General features: G+C 37.6%; 1 protein-coding gene across 2 annotated transcripts; it reads right to left on the bottom strand.

Moving 5' to 3' along the window:
- Positions 1-9,510: 9,510 nt before the first annotated feature.
- LOC126469595 (prostatic acid phosphatase-like) lies at positions 9,511-22,137 on the bottom strand. Of its 2 annotated transcripts, none has more exons than XM_050096716.1 (3): positions 21,907-22,137; positions 21,612-21,823; positions 9,511-9,780 (listed from the first exon to the last, which is right to left on the bottom strand). In XM_050096716.1, exons 1-3 carry the CDS (start codon positions 21,923-21,925, stop codon positions 9,628-9,630), a joined length of 384 nt encoding a protein of 127 aa, XP_049952673.1. In that variant the 5' UTR covers positions 21,926-22,137; the 3' UTR covers positions 9,511-9,627. The 2 variants fall into 2 exon arrangements, with proteins under 2 accessions (XP_049952673.1, XP_049952674.1); XM_050096717.1 differs by lacking the exon at positions 9,511-9,780 and adding an exon at positions 17,036-17,264.
- Between the last annotated feature and the right edge of the window lie 503 nt (positions 22,138-22,640).

The raw sequence follows: 22,640 nt of genomic DNA, 5'->3' as shown, positions 1-22,640 counted from the left end.
ATACTGTGAACTATGGATGAAAGACAACAGGCAGATTCCATATTTCTAGATTTCTTGAAAGCATTTGACATGGTGCTCCATTGGAGGCTGTTAATGAAGGTACAAGCATATGGAATAAGTTCACAGATATGTGAGTGGCTTGAAGACTTCTTAACTAATAGAACCCAGAATGCTGTCCTCAATGGTGAGTGTTCACCAGAAACAAGGGTATCATCAGGAGTGCCCCAGGGTAGTGTGATAGGACTGCTGTTGTTCTCTATATACATAAATGATTTGGCAGACCGCATGGGCAGCAATCTGCATTTGTTTGCTAATGACACTACGGTGTATGGTAAAGTGTCAAAGTTGAGTGATTGTAGGAAGATACAAGATGATATGGACAAAATTTCTAGTTGGTGTGATGAATGGGAGCTAGCTCTGAATGTGGGAAAAATGTAACTTAATGTGGGTGAGTAGGAAAAACAAACCTGTAATGTTCCGATACAGTATTATTAAGTGTCCTGCTTGACACAGTCAAGCCGTTTCAATATCTGGGCTTAACGTTGCAAAGTGGTATGATATGGAATGAGCATGTGAGGGTTGTGGTAGTAAAGGCGAATGGTCTGCTTCAGTTTATTGGGAGAATTTTAGGAAAGTGTGGTTCATTGGTAAAGGAGACAGCTTATAGGACATTGGTGTGACCTATTCTTGAATAGTGCTTGAGTGTTTGGGATCTGTACCAAGTCAGATTGAATGAGGACATTGAAGCAATTCAGAAGCAGGCTACCAGATTTGTTATTGATAGTTTCAGACAACATGTAAGTGTTATCAAAGTGCTTCAGGAACTCAAATGGGAATCCCTGGAGCGTAGGCAATGTTCTTTTCGATGAAAACTACTGGGAAAATTTCGAGAACCAGCGTTTGAAGCTGACTGATGAATGATCCTACTGCCACCAACATATATTGCGCATAAGGACTATGATGATAAAATAGTTGAAGTTAGGGGTCATATGGAGGCGTACAGACAATTGTTTATGCCCCTTTCTACTTGCAAGTGGAAGAGGAGATCAAATGACTAGTAATGGTACAGGGTACTCTACATCATGCACTGTATGGTAGCTTGCAGAGTATCTACATAGATGCAAAAGTAGAGTTGTGTCAAATTAAAATCCAGTTTTCTTAGACATTTATAACCATTTTTGTCATATTTCTTTCCATAGGGTTACATTTTCTTTTGTGTCAATTTTATATTTCATTTTGATACAATTATAATATTTTTCTGACATGAGATAATTACATTTTGTTACACCATAAAAGTTTCTCTTTGTCTGTTTCTAAAAGATGTGGAGCAGTCTTGCTCTTTTGGATTCCTTTCATAGATCACTATTTCCTCAGTACTACTGTTACAAGATCTTTGCACTAGAATGTTTTCTGGGCCCTGATTTACAATGATAGTTGGTACACATATTCATCCACAACAATCATTGTCATTAAAGTGTTTCCATACAGTTCTAAAGCATTCCATACAACATGTACATTATCTACAAAAATAGATCATCATAACTATTATAATCAGTGTTATACTCACATATATAGTGATGGAATAGTGTGTTAGACACCTGAATTGCCTCATCTTTTCCTGCTGTTTAGTGACCATTCTTTCTGCATCATTTAAACTCTTTCTGACAACTTTCATATCATCTAATTGTGTGACTACATCATCTAATGGTAACTTTTAAGTTAGCAATGGAATGTGTGTATTCTCCTTATTTACTATACAACCATCGATTTTTAACTCTATTTGTCATGTTGAACCCTTCTCGGTTTTATTTGTACATATTATTTTGTCTGTTTGTATGAATGTTCTTGTTCCATACCCTTTACATTGACTGTTGAAGTGCACTTTTCCAACTCCTCCCAGTACTACATCCTTTGGAGCTTGCTTCCCACATAATACTGTCAGACCATTCCCCCTTAGGAACCATGTATAACCACTTATTGTTATTTAAATGTGTTCAAATACTTTGATTTAAAGATACAGTCATCTTTACACACTCACTTGGCATATTAATTACTGTCTGAAGCAACTTTGCTTCACACATCTTCCTGATCAAATGCTGACAATAGTGAAAATGTTTGTCTGCAAAGCATTCTGTTCTTATTTAATTCTTTAGAATCCAATAGTTTTGCATACTCTCTCTTTGCATCATTGGTAAGTAAGATCTCCTCCTCTGGTTGGATGAAAACATACTTCCCTTATGGCTGAGTGATTGCTTATAGTAAAGGAAACATTCCATATAACATAAATATGTCATTAGCTACTAAAAGTAACTTTTTTTATATATCCTAACATGCTTTCCCCTACAAAGGCATCTACATTGATAACCTTTAATAAGAGTTATCTGATGATTCAACTAGAGGAACAGAGAACTTCATGTCTAAGTTCGCCTTTTGTTAAACTGAGGAACGTCACAATTTGTGGAGCAATTATTATGTGAGGCTGCAATATTCTATTCTATGCATTAACTATAGCACTTATCATTTGTTCATATTCTGATTTTATCTCTAAATACATCTACCAATTGTGGCACTTATTTGCATATTGTTACAAATGTTCAAACTCTTTTAAATCCTATGTCTGCCTCTGTAACACACAATTTGATAAATCTTTCATTCCAAACTTTAAACATTTTTGTTTTCCTTTATCACACTTACTATTCTGTTTACCCCTGATAATATGGCTCTTACAACTGCCACTTGTTTTACATCATCTCAAAAGCCTTTCTGAATTTTTCTCCACCTCTTTTCTGTGCTCCTTGCAATATGTAGCATCAGCTTCATCTAGTGTGCCAAGTTCTATCATCCTTAGCTCCAAATGAAGTTAAACAGGCCATTCTTCTTCTTTCTTCTCATTGTCTCATGCTGTTTCAATTGATGCACCAACTTCTGTAATTCTGTTATTCTTTCTGTATGACATGTCACATATTTGCCTAGCAAGCAACATCCTATTCAGCCTACATGAAGTTCCTTCAGAGTGCCACTACACCTCTGTACTGTTAATTTGCCACATTGTTCAGCATTCTGAAAATGCTCATGTATACCATCAAAATTTACACATGTTACAATTCTGCATGATGTACAATTCTCCATGATGTACTTCTCCTAAATAATTATAGTACAGTTCTGAAGATGTCTCTATTTCTGAAACTTTGAACTCCATTGGAAATTGTTCTGTGTTGGTGCTTTCTGTGATTACTACTACTATTTGAAATGTAATCATGTATCTCTTACCTGTGCTTGATACCTCTAAAGCGCCCACTATGTCCACTGAACACTTTTCAATTACACTTTTCTCAATGCTTGTTACTTTCAGTGGCAATTTTTGTCTTCACCTGCATAAATTTATTTTTTATGGCATGATGGAAATTTCTGTACATATTCTTCTGCCTCACATTTCAATCCTTTCTGTTGTATCTACTGCTTTATCCTCTTGAACATTCTATAGCTGCCCATTGCCCTATTAATAGATTACATTTATTTTATTTAGAATATTTTTCTTTTCTTCCAGACTAATTTCAGTTTCCTTAACCTCTGCCCTGCATTTTCTGCTGACACATTCAGCATTTACCTGTGCCTGCCACACAGTCACCTGACTACCTCTTTCCTTTCTGTCCATCTGATCCCTATCAGTATGGATTAGCTCACTGGGATGTATTCTACTAAGAGCATCTGTACTGATATTCATCCTAGCTGGCTTGTAGATAACCTTGTAATTGTACTTTTCAAGCGTAGGTCTCCAATTCAGGAGCCTCAAACTAAGATCCTTTCCACTGAATATCCATATTAATGGCTTATGTTCTGTTGGCACTGCAAACCATTGTCAATGTATGTACTGTCGCAACTGTTTCACTGTATATCCTGTAGCCAATACTTCTTCCTCTTTGGCACTATAGTTTAATTCTGCCTTGTTTAATGACCCAGGTGCATATAAAATGGGCAAGTCATCACCAACTTTCTTGTCTTGTGATGTAATTGCTCCCAGAGCTGCACTGCTTGCTTCTGTTGTCACTATGAATGGCTTTCAAAAATTTGGCTACTGATGTAATAGTGGATTAACCAACTTCTCCTTTAGTTCCTCAAATGTATCATTTTGTTTTTTGTAGCATTCATATTCTATTCCTTTCTTTAGCAATTCATGAAGTGGCTTCACAATAAACCATCAGTAGTAACCAATTAGATCTACAGTTCTTTCATTGTTCTCGGCTGTGGAAAGAATTACACCTTTTCCACCTTTACCATGTCTGGTACGATTCCCTTCTCTGTAATACAATGACCCAAGAAAATCGTATCTTTTCTTAAGAACTCACACTTATCTAGTTGCAGCTTTAATTTATGCTTTCGAACCCTATCAAAATTTAAACAGAGCTTCTCATTATGCTCCTGCAGATTTATTCTTTGCCACACTATATCATCTAGATACACAAAACATGTTATCCCTTGCAGACCTGCCAAATCTTTGTTCATCAGTCACTGAAAACAAAATGGATCTCCTTTCAGTCCTACTGGTATTTGGTTATACTCATAATGTTGATGGTTTGAGCTTAATGCCATCTTATCGCTGTCCTTTTCATCCACCAATATTTGATGGTATTCACTTGCAAGGACAAGCATCAAAAAGTACTTTGCCTGCCTTAGGTGTTCCAAGATATTGGAGATATTTGGTAGTGGAAATGCATCACCTATTGTGACCATGTGCACTTACTACGCACATGTAGCCCACTATAGTTGTCAGAACCAACAATAAAGGTGGATTCCACACACTCTTACTTTTGACAATTGTTTCATCTTTCAGCATCTGTCTATCTGCTCTTTTGAGACCTCTTCCTGTTCTTCAGGCATTCTGTATAGTCTAGTATTCACCACCAACCTCACGTTCTGTTGCTATTGGTATTCTACACATGACTGTGGATGTATATGAGAATTTCTCACCTGGTAGCTGGAATACATTTCCATACTCTTTGCAGACTGCTTCTAATGCATTCTTTTCTTCTGCATTTAAGAGATTCACTCTCAATTGTTTTTGCAAAGTGCTTGCACAGTTTCCTGTCTTTTCTATGGCTTCCTTACTACCTTTTATTTCACGCACCTTTACTAATCACAATAATTCTTCCATCGATAACTTGACATTTTTAGAATTTTTCTTTGGCCTCTGGCAAATTTATTGCACTTACTATGCAACTGCCATTTCACACTCTCTCTAATGACTCCAGTATGTATACCTAAGGTACAATTTTTTTTATCAGGATAATTACTTCCCTTTCACTATGAACTTTATCGTCCATGTTCAACCACATTCTCTTTTCCTCGCATGGTCCAACTTCCCCATTGGACTCCTGACTCATCTCAAACTCATATCCTTTCAGTTCCTCCTCCACTTTTAAGAGCATGTCTTGCCCTTGGAATCCTAACACTTTTCCTGCGTAGTCTAATTGTACCTTTTGCTGTATTAGAAAATCTCTATCAGTCAACCTGTCATATTGGATGTCTAGTCCTGACCCACAGACATGAAACTTGTGTCCTATTCGTCCAGTATCCTTCAAACACAGATGCATTTCCACCACATCTAATGTACTTACTGCTTCACTGGTGATACACTTCAGCTGAATCCTTTCTGCTTCATCCATTATAACTGCACAATTTACATGGATATTATTTCTCTTGAACAAGTTAAACTGTGCCCCCATGTCTACTAACAGCTTTAACTTCTTACTTAACTTTTACAATATAACACTAGCACTTTTTTTTGTGGCACAGTCTATGATCTGCACAATGGGCTTTCTTAATGCAACAATGCCTGACTGTGCCGCTTTGTCATTTTCTTGTTTCCCTGAACTTCTTACTTTACCTTGGCTTGCTATGCACTGGCAGTCTACCCTTCCTCCATGCATGCCAACATGCCAAAGTCCTTTATGACAATCTATAGCACAGTGCCCAGTTTGTTCACATTTGCAACAAGTCACATCTCTTTCTCTGATACACAGTACACCACAGTTACGCAGCAGATCACACTGCAAGCATCCCCATTCACTCAGTGAATGTGATCCATTTACCTCTCTAGAATTCTCTTTTAACATGTTTGGATCTATTTCCATCACTTCTTGCCCAAACCACACATTCCTCACCTATATGACCTGGTTTTTCACAACCATAGCAAAACTTTATGAATTTTTTGGTGTCATAGCCCATATCCTTCCTTCCACCCTTTTTCTCCTACATTTGCTTACTGTATGCCCTCTCAATCCACACACAAAACATTTCAATTCCTTACTTTCATTAGGTAATGATATTGGTTCATTTGTATGCTCAGTACTTGTTTGTGGACTTATTCCTCTATCTCTCATTGACAACAGTATACTTTCTTCCTGCAGCACTAATTCCACTGCTAGGCTAACGTAATTTTGTCACTGTGATTTCTAATTGTCATTTGAATTCTATCATTAGTCAACCCTTGTATGAAACATGCTCTTCCTAAAAATTCTACAAACTCTGTGGCATCTTTATGGTTCTCTCTATTTGTAGCCCTGTTTACAGCTGCCAAAAAGTGTCTCTGCATTTCATCAATGTTATTTGCCCACAACAAGATTGGTTCCCCACAGCCTAGTCTCGCCTGAAATATCCTGCAAGCATAAAAGTCTATTGTCCTCTTACTCACATAGTTCTCTTTTAGAATGTGCTTCACTTCTTCCCACATCCCATTCTCTCACAAACAGATTTAGCCAAAATTCCATGTTCACTAATTCAAACATATATTCAATAAATTCCCTTAGGTCTCTCCTGTTACCATCAGAAGAGTTTGCTATAACACACTATGTTCCTTCAAGAACATACATTACCATTTCCTACTGAACTTATTTTGCTAAGTGGAGCTGTTTTAAACATCTTACAGCTAGTAACTTATAATTATAGTTACGACTATTACAAGTTACTTCAGATTTGTACCATTTTATTGTGGTGCTTTGAGACAAGTTTACTGCACTGAGTCAATGCCATCACTCACTCTTGCCGCTGCTACTGCTGCTGCTGCTGCGACTGGGCCCCTGGTCCCGAGCTCTTGGACCTTCAGTTGCTTGGGCATGTCCTTATAACCACAATCTGATGCCTCAGCCATTGACCTGCTTGGCTATGTTGGCCCCACACTCATCCTTGACACCGCCTCTGCTACCACAGCCCACTACCAGCTAGGACTCCGTATGGAACTCTGCTGTCATGGAGCAGAATTTCTACTAGGCTAAAAGCTGCTAGCTGCCATAACTTATTGCAATTTTCCATAGTTGCTGTAGCAATCCAAGTAAGTTGGTTACCTTCCACATGACTTTGTGAAAGACTTTTGTTTGCCCCATACCTGGCACCAAAATTATTTCTTTCTGTCATGTCTCAAGCATGAGTGTTGATAGAGTGTGTGACACAGTTCAAAAGAAGGGAATTAAGGGAATTATCCAGTTGGCCTATGTGAGAGGGCGTCTTGACCTGGCTATAATGTTCTTTCCTTTGTTACAGAAGTGACTTGAAATAACCTCAACTGGAAATGGTTTGCAAATTCTAAATTTATTCAGAAAATAGTTTCAAACTCTTGCCATAGTTGCCTTGAAGGAGATGTACACATGTAGAGGCCAAGTGTTAGCACAGAGATGGTGACTGGGCTAGCACTGTTCCGCCTGGTTTGAAATGAGACTGTCAGTATTAATTAAGCCTGCACCCACTGTATGACACAGAGTTCCCCAGCTATTCACCTATGATTAAATTAACAGTGTTGATGTTAAGACTTGGCTATCTTCTATGGATACAACAATATGCTGATATCAAACCATTATTCAAGAAAAGGCTCCAAAGAAGATATGGAAAACTACCATCCCTTCTCTCATCTTCCAGCATTTTCTAAAATATTTCAAAAGGTTGCTGCAATACAAGTTAGAAATTTAATTTGAAAAATTTGTGTCATCTCAGTAAATTAATTTGGTTTCCGAAAAGAGAAAACTCAGGAAACTACAATAACTTGTTTTTTACTTATCAAAAACCTTTCACAGTGTAAACCACTATTTACTTATACACAGATTGGAAAAATATGGCATTGAGGGCTGCATTTTACATTGGTTTCATTCATATGCTGTCATTCAACAGAAAATGGAATCAGAGTGGAAAACCATTTTAAAAGGAATTTCACAAGGCTCGGTATTAGAGCAAACATCATTTTTTATGTAAATGACTCACCACTCAACATAATTTCTCATTCAGTATTATTTACAGTTGGTGCAACAGTGCTGATTGAATACAGCAATGCAGACATACTTCCCAAAAATAATGCACATGCCCAATGCTGATTGAATATAGTAATGCAAACAAACTTCCCAAAAATATTGCAGGTTTCCTAGAAAAATTTAATACCCAATTCCACTGAAGTGGATTAAAATTAAGTATTTCAAAAAATTCAACCATTGCAATTTAAAACCATACAATCAAAAGCAAATCATATTCAGATAAAGCAAAAAATTCAGGAACTAAAAGAATCAGACTGTGTCAATTTCTTGAAAATGCATATGGATGAAAAACTGTCATGGTCATCACATATTGCACACTTTGCAAATAAATTAAACAGCCTGGCATTTGCTATGGCAGTTGAAACCAACACGACAACATGTACACAAGAAAAATAGTGTGCCATAGTTACTTTGAACCCATGCTAAAATATGGCATTGCCTTTTGGGGAAACACAGGTAACATGAAAAGAATACTGACCTTGGCAAAAAAAAAACACCAAACAAACAAATTATATGAAACATGCACAAGGAAGGCCAAGAACGCCTTGTCAACCACTACAAAGGGATGTGAATATATTAAGTGTTCTGCCCCCGTACATACATGGATTATTGCACACATCAAATCTTGTCCATTTTTAATAAATAGTTTCCAGCATACATACAATTCAAGGAATTAAGAAAAGTTCATGTTTGCAACCCTCAGGTTTTCGTCCACACTTTGCACTACATAGGAATGATGATTTGTAACAAATTAAAAGATAAAATTTAAAATAGGATCAAGAATAGTTTTCTGAAGAGAAAATTGTACAGCATGCTAGTCCAAAAGTGCTATTACTCAGTAGAGGAATTATTGAAGGATAATGTTGTTACTTGACAAAGAATACAGCAGAAGGAAATAAAATATGTAAACCTACATTATTTCAAATAGTGATCAGTTTCCATGTAGCTTATGAAATTAAATGATATATTATAGTTAAACTGTACATGAACACAGTACACTGAAACTGGACTTTTAGTATAACATTGGTGAGTCACTAGTATGTAAGTTTATGATTTAACTTTTAAAGTATATTATGTGAAAATAAGTTTATAATTCTGATAGCTTTGTGATGAAATAAGGATGACCAGATTTCCTTCTCTCTCAATAAAAATGTATTATGTACATGTAACAATTTTAAATTTATCTACAAAAAAAGTGACAAAATGCAATCTCACATTTATCAGATACACACTGAATATGGTACAATTTTATGAGGCAGTGTAATCACATATATGGCATGAAATATTTTATTATTAATATAAGTGTACAATCACTTTGCTGAAAATCTGTTATTTAGCTGTCTAGCTTTTGACATTCCACTGTCCAGTCATCTGGTAAAACAGGTTTCATCAGATCTACAAATTGCTGCAAATGACACTTGTCTGTGCAACCAGGAGTGTTGAGAACATGTAGCTCACTGTCAGAAGCATTATTCAAATACAATACCTGTAACAAAGTCAACATTAATTTAATAATACATTGTGTGTATAAGGTGATATTTGATTGGTAAAATATTTTGTTATTATAATGAAAATCTTGATTGAATATAGTGACATGTGATGAAAGTTAGCCATCCACTCACCAGTGAAGTAATGCAACCATGAGAATGTTGTAAGAAAACTTGCTTGTATGTGTGGTAACAGACATACAAAACAAACATCCTTTAATCCATTTCTAGAAACTTTGAGTTCTGTTTTCACTTAAGATACATGAGATAGAACTGAATAGGGTCCACACATTTATTATAAAGATTCAAAGGTGCCATGCAAGCTGTATCGTAAACTTCTTCACTGTAACAATTAGCACAAAAAATTCCAAACCCAAAACATAAACAGTCTGAAGAAGTACTAGACAAAGAAAGAATACTCCACTTCCAGACATCACTTTTTTGAAAATAAGCCATTAAAAAGATAACAAAAATCATAAGGTCACTGAAAAACAGCAAATCTTCCAATTATAACAGTATAACAAGTGAAATACTAAAATGTTGTCCTAACTTGATTGTGCCTCATCGAGTCACCTTTACAATACTCTGATGCATCAAGGTATGTTTCATGAATGACTGAGGTACACAGTTATAGCAGCTGCTTGTGAAAGCTGTAAAAATATATTACTTCAAACTGTAGCTCAGACATCACCCTTTCCAAGTTCTTAAAATTTCTAAGAAGGTAGCTTATTACAAAGGAATGTGGAACCATATTTCTTAAAATTTTATTAACAACTCAGTCTGGATTCCACAAAGGCTTCTCCACAGAGAAACTGATATTAAACACAGGAATAAGATTAAATTCCGAGTGGGAAAACATTAAATATTGAGCCCTGTAAGCATCAGTGCTTGGTAGACCCTTGTTCTTGACTGGCATAAATAATCTGTCTGTGACATCTGAGGACTTTTCTGAATTATGATGGCTATTGATGACAGTTACACTGAAAAAGATCCCACAAAAAAACTGGAGAATTATATAACTACAGCCATTTCATAGCAAACACTTAAACATTTAATCGTTGAGATGGTCTGCTTGCTTTGCAATTATAAATTTTACCTTATCTACCGCTCCTATAATTTATAAGAGAATTTGGACTGAAGCTGTAAATTCAACTTAACTCTGATGTTTGTATTAAACAGGTTTTGACATTGTCATTAGGTACACAACTAATATTGTTCTGTGTAAAGTTACATAAAACAGTTACTGAGCTGTGTAAGTGGAAGAGTAGAATCCAAAATAGCTACTTTTCTCACAGTATACCCATATGAAGTAATATATACACATACCTTGGTATCAAATAGACTGCCTAAAAAAAAAAATTGAAGCACTCAGAAGGGGAGGAGAAGACAAAATAAAACTTAATGTGCTGAGAGGATCTACATCTACATCCACACACATACTCCTGAAGCCACTGTATGGTGCATGATGGAGGGTACCCTGTACCACTACCAGCTATTTCCTTTTCTGTTTCACTTGTAAATAGAGTGAGCAAAACATGACTAACAATATGTCTCTGTATGTGCCCTAATCTCTCTAATCTTATCTTCTAGGTCCTTACACAAAATGTGCATTGGCAGCAATAGAATTGCTCAGAAGTGAGCCTCAACACTCATTACTTGCATGTTGCTTGAACCTACTGGTAACAAATATAATAGCCTGCCTCTAAATTGCTTCAATGTCTTTCTTTCATCTGACATGGTGCAGATCCCAAACACTTGTACAGTACTTAACAGTGAATCACACTAGTTTCCTGTATGCAGTTTCCTCTACAGATGAACTGCACTTCCGTAAAATTCTCCCAATAACCCCAAGTCAACCATTCAGCTTCCCTACTACAGTCCTTGCCTGCTCATTCCATTTCATATTACTTTGCAATGTTATGCCCTGATATTTAAATGAGGTGACTGTGTCAAGCAGAACACTACTAATATTGTATCCAAACGTTATGGGTTTGTTGTCTTTACTCATCTGCATTAACTTACATTTTTCTACATTTAAAGCTAGCTGCCATTCATCACACCAACTACAAAATTAAATATAAATTTTGTCTAAGTCACCTTGTATCATCCTACAGTCACTCATAACAACACCTGCCCAAACACCATAGTACTATCAGCAAAAAGCCACAGACTGCTACTTACCATGTTCACCAGATCATTTACGGGACACTCATGATGATACCCTTGTCTCTGATGAACACTCACTGGTGAGGACAATTTACCGGGCTATGTTACTTAAGAAACCTTCAAACCACTCACATATCGTGTACCTATCTCATATGCTTGTGCCTCCGTTAACAGTTGGCAGTATAGCACTGTGTCAAATGTTTTATGGAAATCTAGGAATATGGAATCTGCCTGTTGCCATGCATCCACAGTTCACAGGATTTCATGTCAGGAAAGGACAAGTCACTTTACTTTGATGATTACAAAATTAGTCAAATTTACAAAGAGCCCATTTACCAGTTTAACATTTCAGCCCCTCTGGCCTGTAAGCATGTGCTGGTTCAGCTGGGAAAGGTGTCATAAAGCTGTTGTATACTACCCTAAAGTAAACTGGTTTACATCTTTTGTAATTGGTCCTTGATTTCCCAGACACTGGCACCAGGACAAAGTTGACGTCTGAGCTGGCCCCACGCATGTTCTATTGGGAACAGATCTGAGGATATTTCTGACCATAGTAGTACCTCAATACCATGCAATCAGTTAATAAAGACACATACCATGTGAGGACAAGCATTGTTCTGTTAAAAAATGGCATGAGAGGAAAAACTTGAGGACATATGATGTCCATAACATGCCATTGTGCCGTGAGAGTTCCCTCAATCACTTCCAATCACAACCTTAAATTCACACCAGATTGGCTCCCCACACTGTGAATCCAGGAGTATCAGCCCTATGCCTCTCCAAAACAGTTGACAAATAGGATGTCTCCCAGGCTGCCTCCATACAAGTCAGTGGTGGAAATCCAGGGTAGTGCAGAACTGCAATTCTACACTGAACATAATGACACCATTCATCAGCAGTCCATGCTTCCAATGCTTGTCAGTCATGAGACCACTCAAAGTGCAGCCAGGGATGTTAATTCCCTATTCTGGCTGCTGCTAGCCTATGACCAATGGTGTGGGATGACACAATATTGCAGGGAGTCAATTACTTGTTTCTGGATGGCACGTGCAAATGTGAAGAGGTTATGATGAGCTTGGTGGATATTACAGTGATCATCTCTTGTGTTGTCAGATATTGTCAACAAGAATCTTGATGATGCATATGCCTGCTGTCACATTCTCATGTGGTCCAATACCAGGACACTGTCACATCCATATGCCCCACAAATATCTGGATATTGCACAATTTGCCCAGCTGGCCAAATGAGGACCCACAATGAGGCCCCTTTCAAACTCTGTAAGCTGCTGATAACACAGTCTCATTAGATGATGAAATATGTCCATGCCCTTCACAGTGAGCAGCCAACATTGATGTTGTTCACACCCCTCATAAAACCTACCAGGCCTGGTAACAACACTACACATGAACAACACAAATGTATTCCAGTGGCTGTTCCACCTGTCACACATAATTACAACTCTAATCATTTACATACCCACTGATGGTGTGTACATGTATGAAGTTACAATGACATCTGACCATGACCATGACTTCCAGGTGCTTCACTTTTTTTTATCAGGTGTTGTAAAATGATACATGTTTATCCTAATGTTTTAACTCTATATTTCGGATCACTTTCCCTGACATGGGCATCTGTCATATGGGACAACAAGGAAATCTGAACAGGTGAAAAACTTTCTACTTCAATGACATTTCATCTGTTCCAGTGTCTTCAGGGCTGAATATAGTTCTACAATTCGCTGATGAGCCATAACATTATGGCTAGTTACATAATAACATGTTGGCCCTTTTTGGAACACAATACAACAGCTATTCTTCATGGCATGGTGTCACCAAGTCCTTATTACTTTCCCAGAGAAATGTGCCCACAAGTAACAGACTGATGGTGTGTGAGCAAGGAACTGACATTGGATAACACCCCAGCTGTGTTCCATCAGATTCACATCAGGCAAATTTGGTGGTCAAGGCATCAGCCTGAGCTCAATATCATGCTCCTCAAACCACTGTAGCATGAGTGTGGCATATGAAATGGGCAGTTATCCTGCTGGAAGATGCCATTGCCATTGGGGATGACATCTAGTGTAGAGGGCTGCAGGTGGTCCACAATAATGGTCACGTAGTCTACAACTGTCATGGTGCTTTCAATTACTACCCCAGATACCACAAAAATCAAGGTGAATGTCCCCCATATCGTATCACTGCCTCCACTGACCTACACCAAGGGTGCAGTGCATGCTTTGAGCGTCCTTCCACCTGGGTGATGGCATATGCTGACATGACCATCAACTTGGTGTAACCACAAATTTGATTCATCTGACGAAGTGACATGTTTCCTTTGGTCCACAACAGAACAGTAATGAGGACTTGGAAAAATAGGCACCTGCCAAGGGTGCAAACACAGAGGGAGAGTAAAAAAGTCCATTGAAAAAAAGACAGTTCAAAAACTACCAAGGAGAGCTAAGCTAGTTCTGCTACCCCTCATTTTGTTATCTTCTGCCTGCAAGAAGAAGCCTTTCCCTCTGGCTGGTGTTACAGTGTCATTTTGTCCCAGTATTATCATAAAGAAATGAGTACCACTGAACAGATGTCTACCATTAACATGAATTATTTGGCAACAGAGTGCTTGGCTGACACAGCTGCATCAATGGATTTTTTGCTGCGGTGATGTAGTTCCTCAAAGCAAATATATGCTTCTGACCAAAGGCTGTTTCAGCTAAAGTATATAACACAATAATACATGAAATGTAACGTAGAGCTTACATATATCACACTCCTTCATCTTACTTACCTGTCAAAAAACACTGTAAATGAAACCTCTGTATCTTATCCTGAAAACTGTACAGCTGAATTTGCTGACAAATAAAAATTGCTGGTGGTTGAATTTGAACTAGTGGCCCGCAGCACACATGCTAACCTCTAGACTGGACTGTATGCACAACATCTCATGGCAATATTGGCACAGACAAGCTAGTTAAAAAAATAGCTGCTTTCAGGTTCCAGCTGAAAGAACAGGTGAAAAGCAGTGATATGGCCCCTTTTTGGATATTTGTAAAGGATAGGTCAAGGAATCCTTATCCAGTCATCACAGTAGCTCTAAGGATATTTAAGGACAACACCAGTGATTGCAGCACACAATTTTAGATAATAAGAGAAGCTACTTAAGGTCAATTATGGTGAAAACTGACTGTAAAATTTAGATATTTTGTCAACAGAACACAGCTGCTAAATGTGACTTTTATAACATAATCAATGAACTTGTTTCACTCAAATGAGGAAATAGCAAATTAAAATTGTAACCCTTCTTATTTTATTTCTGATTAGTAATTTAAGCACTACTAAAATAGGGGTGTTCAATAAGTAGTGCAACATTTTTTTTTTCTGAAAACAGATTGAAGTATACCATATTATTCCCCACTCTTTTGGCTACAGAATTCTATTTTTCAACTTAATCTCTGTTCAATGTGATGGCCTTATGCCACCTTACTGGGAGGCCCTGTATGCCCAAATGGGACAACTCTAATGGTTGACATCAGAGCCAACATCTTGCTGTGGTAATAACATCCCCATCATCCGCATACTGCTTCCTGTGGAGTGCATCCTTCATTAGGCCAAACCGATGGAAGGTACAAGATCCCCAAGCTGTAGGGTGAATAAAGAAGAACAGTCCAATGAAATTTTGTGAGCTGTATCTTGCGTGAGGCCTTGGTTATCATGGAGAAAGAGAAGTTTGTTTCCATTTTTGTGGCAATGAACACACTAAGTCACTTCTTCAATTTCCTGAGGGTAACAACACAATTCTGAGTTAATTGTTGCAACATGAGCGAGGACATCACTCTTGTTTCTGGTTCGAAGTGATGAACCCATGTTTCAGCACCTGTGACGATGTTCGACAAAAAGTTGTCATGATCAAACCTTGTAATGCACAAGCAATTCTGTACACATGGTCTTTCATTGCTCTTTATGGTGTTCTGTTAGGTGGTGAGAAACCCAGTGGGTACACACCTTCGAGTACTCCAGCTGGTGGACAAGTGTGTCACCACTACCAACAAAGACATCCAGTTGTGCAGCAAGGTGTTGGATTGTGATCCACCGATTACCTCATGAGAGTGTCCTCATGTTCCAGTATTGCACAAGTCACAGCTGTGTGCAGCCAGCCATCACGTGGGAGATCAGACAGGTTTGCACAACCTTGCTGCAATGATAACAATGCCTTGCCCAATGACTCACCATGCTTTTGTTCACTGCCAGGTCTCCACAGACATTCATCAAGTGCATATGAATATCTGTGATGCTCTGGTTTTCCACCAAAACAAACTGAATGACAGCTCTCTGCTTGGAATGCACCTCTTTTACAGGTCCCATTTTGAAGGCTATGCACAGCACTGCAACTTATCAGAACTTCCTGAAACTATAGGGACTGAAGCAGGAATATTCCATGATGTCCCACAACAAGTTCTGAATTTTTCAACCAAAATTGGCTGAGGAAAAAAATGGGTTGCATTACTTGTTGGAAGTCCCTTGTAGTGTATGAGAAACAAATAAAATGTATTATGTATCATACTTAATACAGTGTGCAATAATTGTCATAAATAATAAAATTTAGATTTTTTTACTTTCAGATTTTCAAAAAATTTATACAAGGTTTAATTTATTTACAACATTGATACTTTTAATTTGCTGTATGTAATATTTTATATTATCAATACAGTTAATTTAAGCAATTTTTTCAGTAATGTTCCATTTTCATTAAACTATACTTACAAGAGTATAAAATTTGCTAAATCTGTGTAGGAAAAACTGCAGGAAAATAGTTTCATGGCAGAGGAGGTTGGCATGCAGGCAAGGGGGAGGGTGGGGTTGGGGGTGGGGGGTCAGCGGAATGGAGTGGGGTGTCACAACTTTGGCAGTCCTACCAGGGGTTCAGTATCACCTTAGCATGTCTCTGATCCAGAGTCCAATCTTGATTATGCCATGCCAACTGCAAGCATATTTGACAATGCTATCAGATCATCAAGGGAACATATAGGCAATGTCTGCTGCAGAGCCCCATGTTGAATGGTGTGCTCTGAAACACTTGTGCCTGCATCAGCATTGTACTTTGTCATCAGATCTACCACAGATGACTATCTATCTGGCATAGAGTGGGCAATCCTTCAACATCCATGTCCTATAATGATGCATAGACATCCAACACTTTGTTGCCTATTGATGATTTCACTATCCTTCAACCATTTTCCATAGATGCTCACAAGTGTAGCATGAGAATAGCCAATGAGCTCTGCTGTTTCTCTGATTCTCATTCTTTGGTGCCAGCCTGTAACAATGTACACTTTGTTAAAGTCATTTATGTGTCAGTGGGTTTCCCAATTTGTTGCCCATATCATTTCAAGAATGATTCTGTAATTGTCTCTGCTTCATTTATATACTTTCTTTGCCACGTCACTTGCTTGCACCACCAACAGGTAGTATTCAGTCTCATGGTGGCAATGGTGAAAATGCTTTGGCTCATCATTGTTTATACACCACAATAAAGTTGAGGTAAATACTTGTTTAAAATTTTACCGAATAAAGGCTTAAATATATGTACAAAGCTCATTTATTTTTAAATTGTTTCAAACCCAAGAAGCCAAAGAGGCACCCTCTCAGTCTTTATTCATTCTTCACATCCGCCTCTAAAACAGAAGTTTTATTTGGATTCAAAAGGCACTGTTGCTTACAGATTATGAAATGGTTGTTACGTTTGCAGGCTGATATACGTGGGGCCTCACCAGTCCGAACACAGACTGGGAATAGGGCTCATTGAAAACACCCCAATGACTAAATTAATTCCTCACAGTACACTGCACATGAATTATTTTAAACCTATCATCCCAACCCAAGTTGGTATTACACGAAGACTCTGTCGAACTAGAATACATAGGCTGCTACCTATGACATACTATGACACACATTTTAAAACATCCAGAGCTTTCAAGAACCTTACTCTCAGGTCCATATGATGTAGCAGCCATGAAGTTTAAAATCAAATGTGCTCCACAAACCTCATACAGGGAGTTCAGAAATCCCCATTACAAAGTTCTACAACTTGTATAGGGGACTCAATAAAGAGTAATTTGATGAGGAACCCATGTCCAGATGCGTACTGCTTCTGTTGTATGATGGTTTCAATTCAGATGTTTAACTCATCCACTTCTGCTTGAGGAATTGAATTAGGCATGACACAGTACTATTATTAGGTAACAGTTTGAGAGGAAATGTAACAAAACATTCATTTACCACTTAAGGACATTTGATTGTATTAACACTTAAACACTGAACATTACCTGTTTACATTACTCCAAAACAAAAAAGAACCTAGCATACTCTATGTACAGAACATAAAATTTGCCTAGAGATGATGTGGTCATTACTGAAGGTTATTCAAAACAAATCTTTCACCAGGCAAGTAACATGTGATGTTGCCCAATCTTGGATGAAAATAGTGGTGTGGACACAGTTGCATTTTTGCAAAGTTGGAATCACATGTCGCACAAGGAGGTCCTTATATTAAGCAGATGCCAGTGTACACCTTATAGGCCTGTGAGGTGTCATCCTCAAAGAAAAACAGACAGAGAATGAAGGAGCTTATAAAATCCCATCACTCAGTCACATAAGTCATGTGTAATGGATGTTCCTGCACAACCCCATATGTGACAATTTTGGACATACACAACACTGTGCAGAGTAGAATGTGCTTTGTGCACCTTATGGACATTCCATGGCCACGTGTCACCCAGTTCCATCTGTGCCAAAAAATGATAGACAAAGTCATGGAGTTGTAGCCTTTCTTGAGGCTTCATTTGATGCTCATTCTGAATACTGTACGGGCACTAGTGTAAAATGCATCACAAAATCTTCTTAACTGTTTCCCAGGACAGAGAGAATTCCCATGACACAGCCTGAGCACTGGTTGCAGAATCTGAAGCACGTGCTGCATGGCAGGCTATAGCTACAACAACTTCATCAACAACTGCTGTGGGAATGAGTTGCCTCCCTCTCCCTCCTGCACCACCTTACACATCTGTTTCTTCAAATTTCTTTATTATATTTTATAGCCCATTTATTAACATCAGGCTTCTTTGCAGTTGTTTCTGTTGATGATATTCCCACAATGCAGTGCTGCTATTGCTGGCATTCTGATAAAACAACTTTACCAGCAGTGTATGATCTTTCTTCTCAACAGTCATTACATTCCGTATGCAAAACTTAACCCTTTATACCAACAGTCACTTCACAAAAGAAGTCAACACGCATTGCCCAGTGACAAACAGCATACTGACATTGAAACAGGGAACATTACACATGCATTCTGACTGCTTACAGCACCATATTTTCACTTAGTGGCAGAAAGTGGCACTATTATCTTTTTCAGCGTACTTCGCAAATGCACTCATTAATGAACATACCTATGATGATGTCACCATCCTGCGATGTATATGGCCTGCACTGCATCACTCAGAACTCTTATGTTTAAATGTAACCACCTAGTATTTCCTATGCAGGTGGTAAGGGCAACACTTTAAGAGCTACTCGAGCATGTGTAGTCCTTCCCAAGTTTTTAATATGGGATTGAAAAAGCATTGCTCCACCAATCATGAAATATTGCATTACCTAAATACATTTTAAAAGGGTGAGGGGGGCATATCTTTAATTCTCTTGCTATGAGCTCCTGTAGCATACTGTAATAGACTATCATGACCAGGTAATATCAGAAGCTGCAGACTAAACAAATTCAAGCTCCAACATGCAGAAGGGATTACTGTAAGCTTCATGACTGGTAGAACAAAAGTCCCAACAATCCAGTTCTACAAACATTTTGCATTATTGGAAAACTGGATCCTAACTAGCAGGGGCAGTGACCATGACAAAATGTTCCACCATTTTTTAGATTTCCATTTGCATTACAGCAGAAACTTGATAACTTCTCTAAATGGAGTAGTCAAGAACTGTTTCTCTTCTTAATAACTCAACAATATTTTATCTCTGCAATCCATAAGGCTGTTTTTTCCAACAGCTGACTTATCTTGAATGCAGACAGAGCTGGGAAACTAACTTTGATTGCAAAGTGGCACTCGAAAGTGGCAACAGAAATGACTTGAGCCTTTTCTAAATCACTCAGAACAATTTGTTACTTCAGTAACCTACAATAAACTTTAGCTAGTTGCTGAATAAGTTGTTTTGCATGAACTCTGTATAATTGTAGAAGTAATTCATTATACCTAGCTGCCTTTTCTCTGGTGGCCAAATTTTATCTGGATTTTTCCACCAGAGTTTCTTTTTAAGGTTTAGCCTACCACAAATAAGTTCCACATCATTATATATTTTCATCCACAGAAGACATATTGAAGACTTCACAGCATCAGAATATTTAAGAGTTTCAAGGAATCATGTAAAAAAAGACTTTACATATTGGCACCAATCATTAACTCCAGAATCTTTCTACTTCAATGGTCAACAAGAAAATGATATCAGACATAAGTAATACAGTACATGAACATTTTTTTAAAATTACAGATAATATTTTATCAGCAGGCTGCTCTCCACCAGCAAAATATCTCCACTTAAAATGCTCTACATCTGAGAAATCTCATTCCTTAACGAGTACAACTTTGAAAGACATTCTCCAAATTATTAGGAATATGAAATTTCCCTCTTATTTAGCCTCAGTGATATACCTAGCTACATAATAAAAAGAGGTTGGTAATGAGATAAAATTTGTGTGTGATACAATCAAATGTTCCTTAAGTTAGTGTCCTGGGATCTGCCATCATACAGATTCATTTATTTATTATGACTGCATTTGGTTCTCTGACTGCTTTTGGTTCTCTGAAAATCACCAGATCTTGTGGAGCATGTATCTTCTGCAGTATATATGCCTGTTACACATGGGCCACAATGCATGTGTTGTCTTCCTTGAAAGCAACTCCTTATTAACTGCACATCAGTTTGGCATTCATAAGAAAATAATTCAAACACCGAAGCTCTCTCTTCATTTAATAATCTGAAACAGTGTGAGTCAATCTAAAACATTACCCTTCTAGTCTTTTTATGAATCCAACAATAGCCTTTGAACTAGTAAATTAATATCTGCTCTTACATAACTGGATATATATGGTACAAGATGTGTCTACAATCAGTTTCTCCAATCCTGTCTGTCAAATATAAGGCATCTGATGGAAATAACAACACCTGATGGAAGAACAACTCCTTCAAATAAATTATCCATCACCTCAGGAGTACCACAAGGCTCAATGCTACATTTAATACTCTACATTTGTTAGTACTGATCTCCCTGGAAACCTACTATCAACAGTACTTGTGTTATTTGTTGATAATGCAGCCTTCTCCTCACCTAACACTTCACAATGGCAGAAAAGAAATGACCTAGACAAAAGCAATGAAAGGCCCTTCTACTGGCTGAATGAAAACAACCTTTTGTTGAACATGAATAAAACAGTCAATACGAGCAGAACTACCTTGATGATCTTCTGCTCATGAAAGCACGATCTATCATATTTTGTACCTAGCATGACTAATTACAGGAATAAATATATAGAATGTCAGTGCAGTCAACATAAATGTAAGACATCTAATTACTATTTTATATGCAATGTCAACATACCTTAACTTCATAACCACTGTCATTTGTTGAATGAAGTTCAATGATAACTGCTGCACCATACTGTGGCTTTAATAGCTCTGTGAACCCCATAGTTTGGAGAACATTCACAATGGTAACATCGTGGGCAGAAAACATGAGAAATTTTGGAGACACAGTTCTTGAAGTGTTACTTTGTGACTGGATTTTTTCTATAATGTGTTTCACTAAAGGACCTGAAAAATTTAAAATTATTTTAGAATATCTTACAGAATTATTGCACAGCTGCTAACATAAGTCAGAGAAACAAAAGACAAACCTCCATTAAGACGTTTCATCGTCTGACTTTCAGAAAACAAAGCCAAACTTCTGGCAGCCAGTGTCCTTAATTTATCTGGATAATAACCAGCAGTCCAAGCAGGAAGCTGCAGTTTACGTTTTTCCTGTAAAAGTTAAAAAACTGACAAGCAACACACTAAGCATTTCATCCTGGGAGAATGCCACAAAAAACAGTGTGCTATCAGTGCCATATAATATTATTCTTAGAAAGTCATAGAAGTGGCTATGAGTGGTAATTTAAAAGTAGTTAATCACTAGCTAGTGGAAATTTAAGAGCAAAAAATTATTCAGGTTTCAAATAACGGAAGGAGTATAGACAACATCTACAGTATAGTTGAGGAATTGAGTGACCAATAGCCATGTTCCCAAATTAATGATGGGAATCTCTGGTGGTGAAGTACAGAAGACTTGCGCTATTCACAGGAGAACTTCTCACAGTGTGCATTATAGGGTAGCTTTGTAGCATATCGGATGAAGCCTGCGAGTCTAAGCAGTTACTGCAAAGCCCACATTGACAAACAGGACTGCGTTTTGGTATGATTTTTCAACATCCAGTCACTTGAAGTTAGTTATAACTAGCAGTGTTGACATTGGCAGTTTCATGCACAATTTTAGACAACTTTTGAGAGAATTATCTATGTGTGCTGATAAGTTTCTTCTATCATCAAAGAATACTCCTAAACACCTGTAAACAGTGTTATGTATACTTCAACT

Source organism: Schistocerca serialis, chromosome 3, assembly GCF_023864345.2.
Source record: "Schistocerca serialis cubense isolate TAMUIC-IGC-003099 chromosome 3, iqSchSeri2.2, whole genome shotgun sequence".
Lineage (NCBI taxonomy): Eukaryota > Metazoa > Arthropoda > Insecta > Orthoptera > Acrididae > Schistocerca > Schistocerca serialis.
Note: the sequence above shows the minus strand (reverse complement) of the source record. Positions and strands in the feature narration are given on the sequence as shown.

Coding starts and splice junctions, on each gene's coding strand:
- LOC126469595 (XM_050096716.1), bottom strand. Junction 9,781..21,611: donor ACAGTGGTTATGAAGTTAAG/GTATGTTGACAT, acceptor ACTTTGTTACAG/GTATTGTATTTGAATAATGC.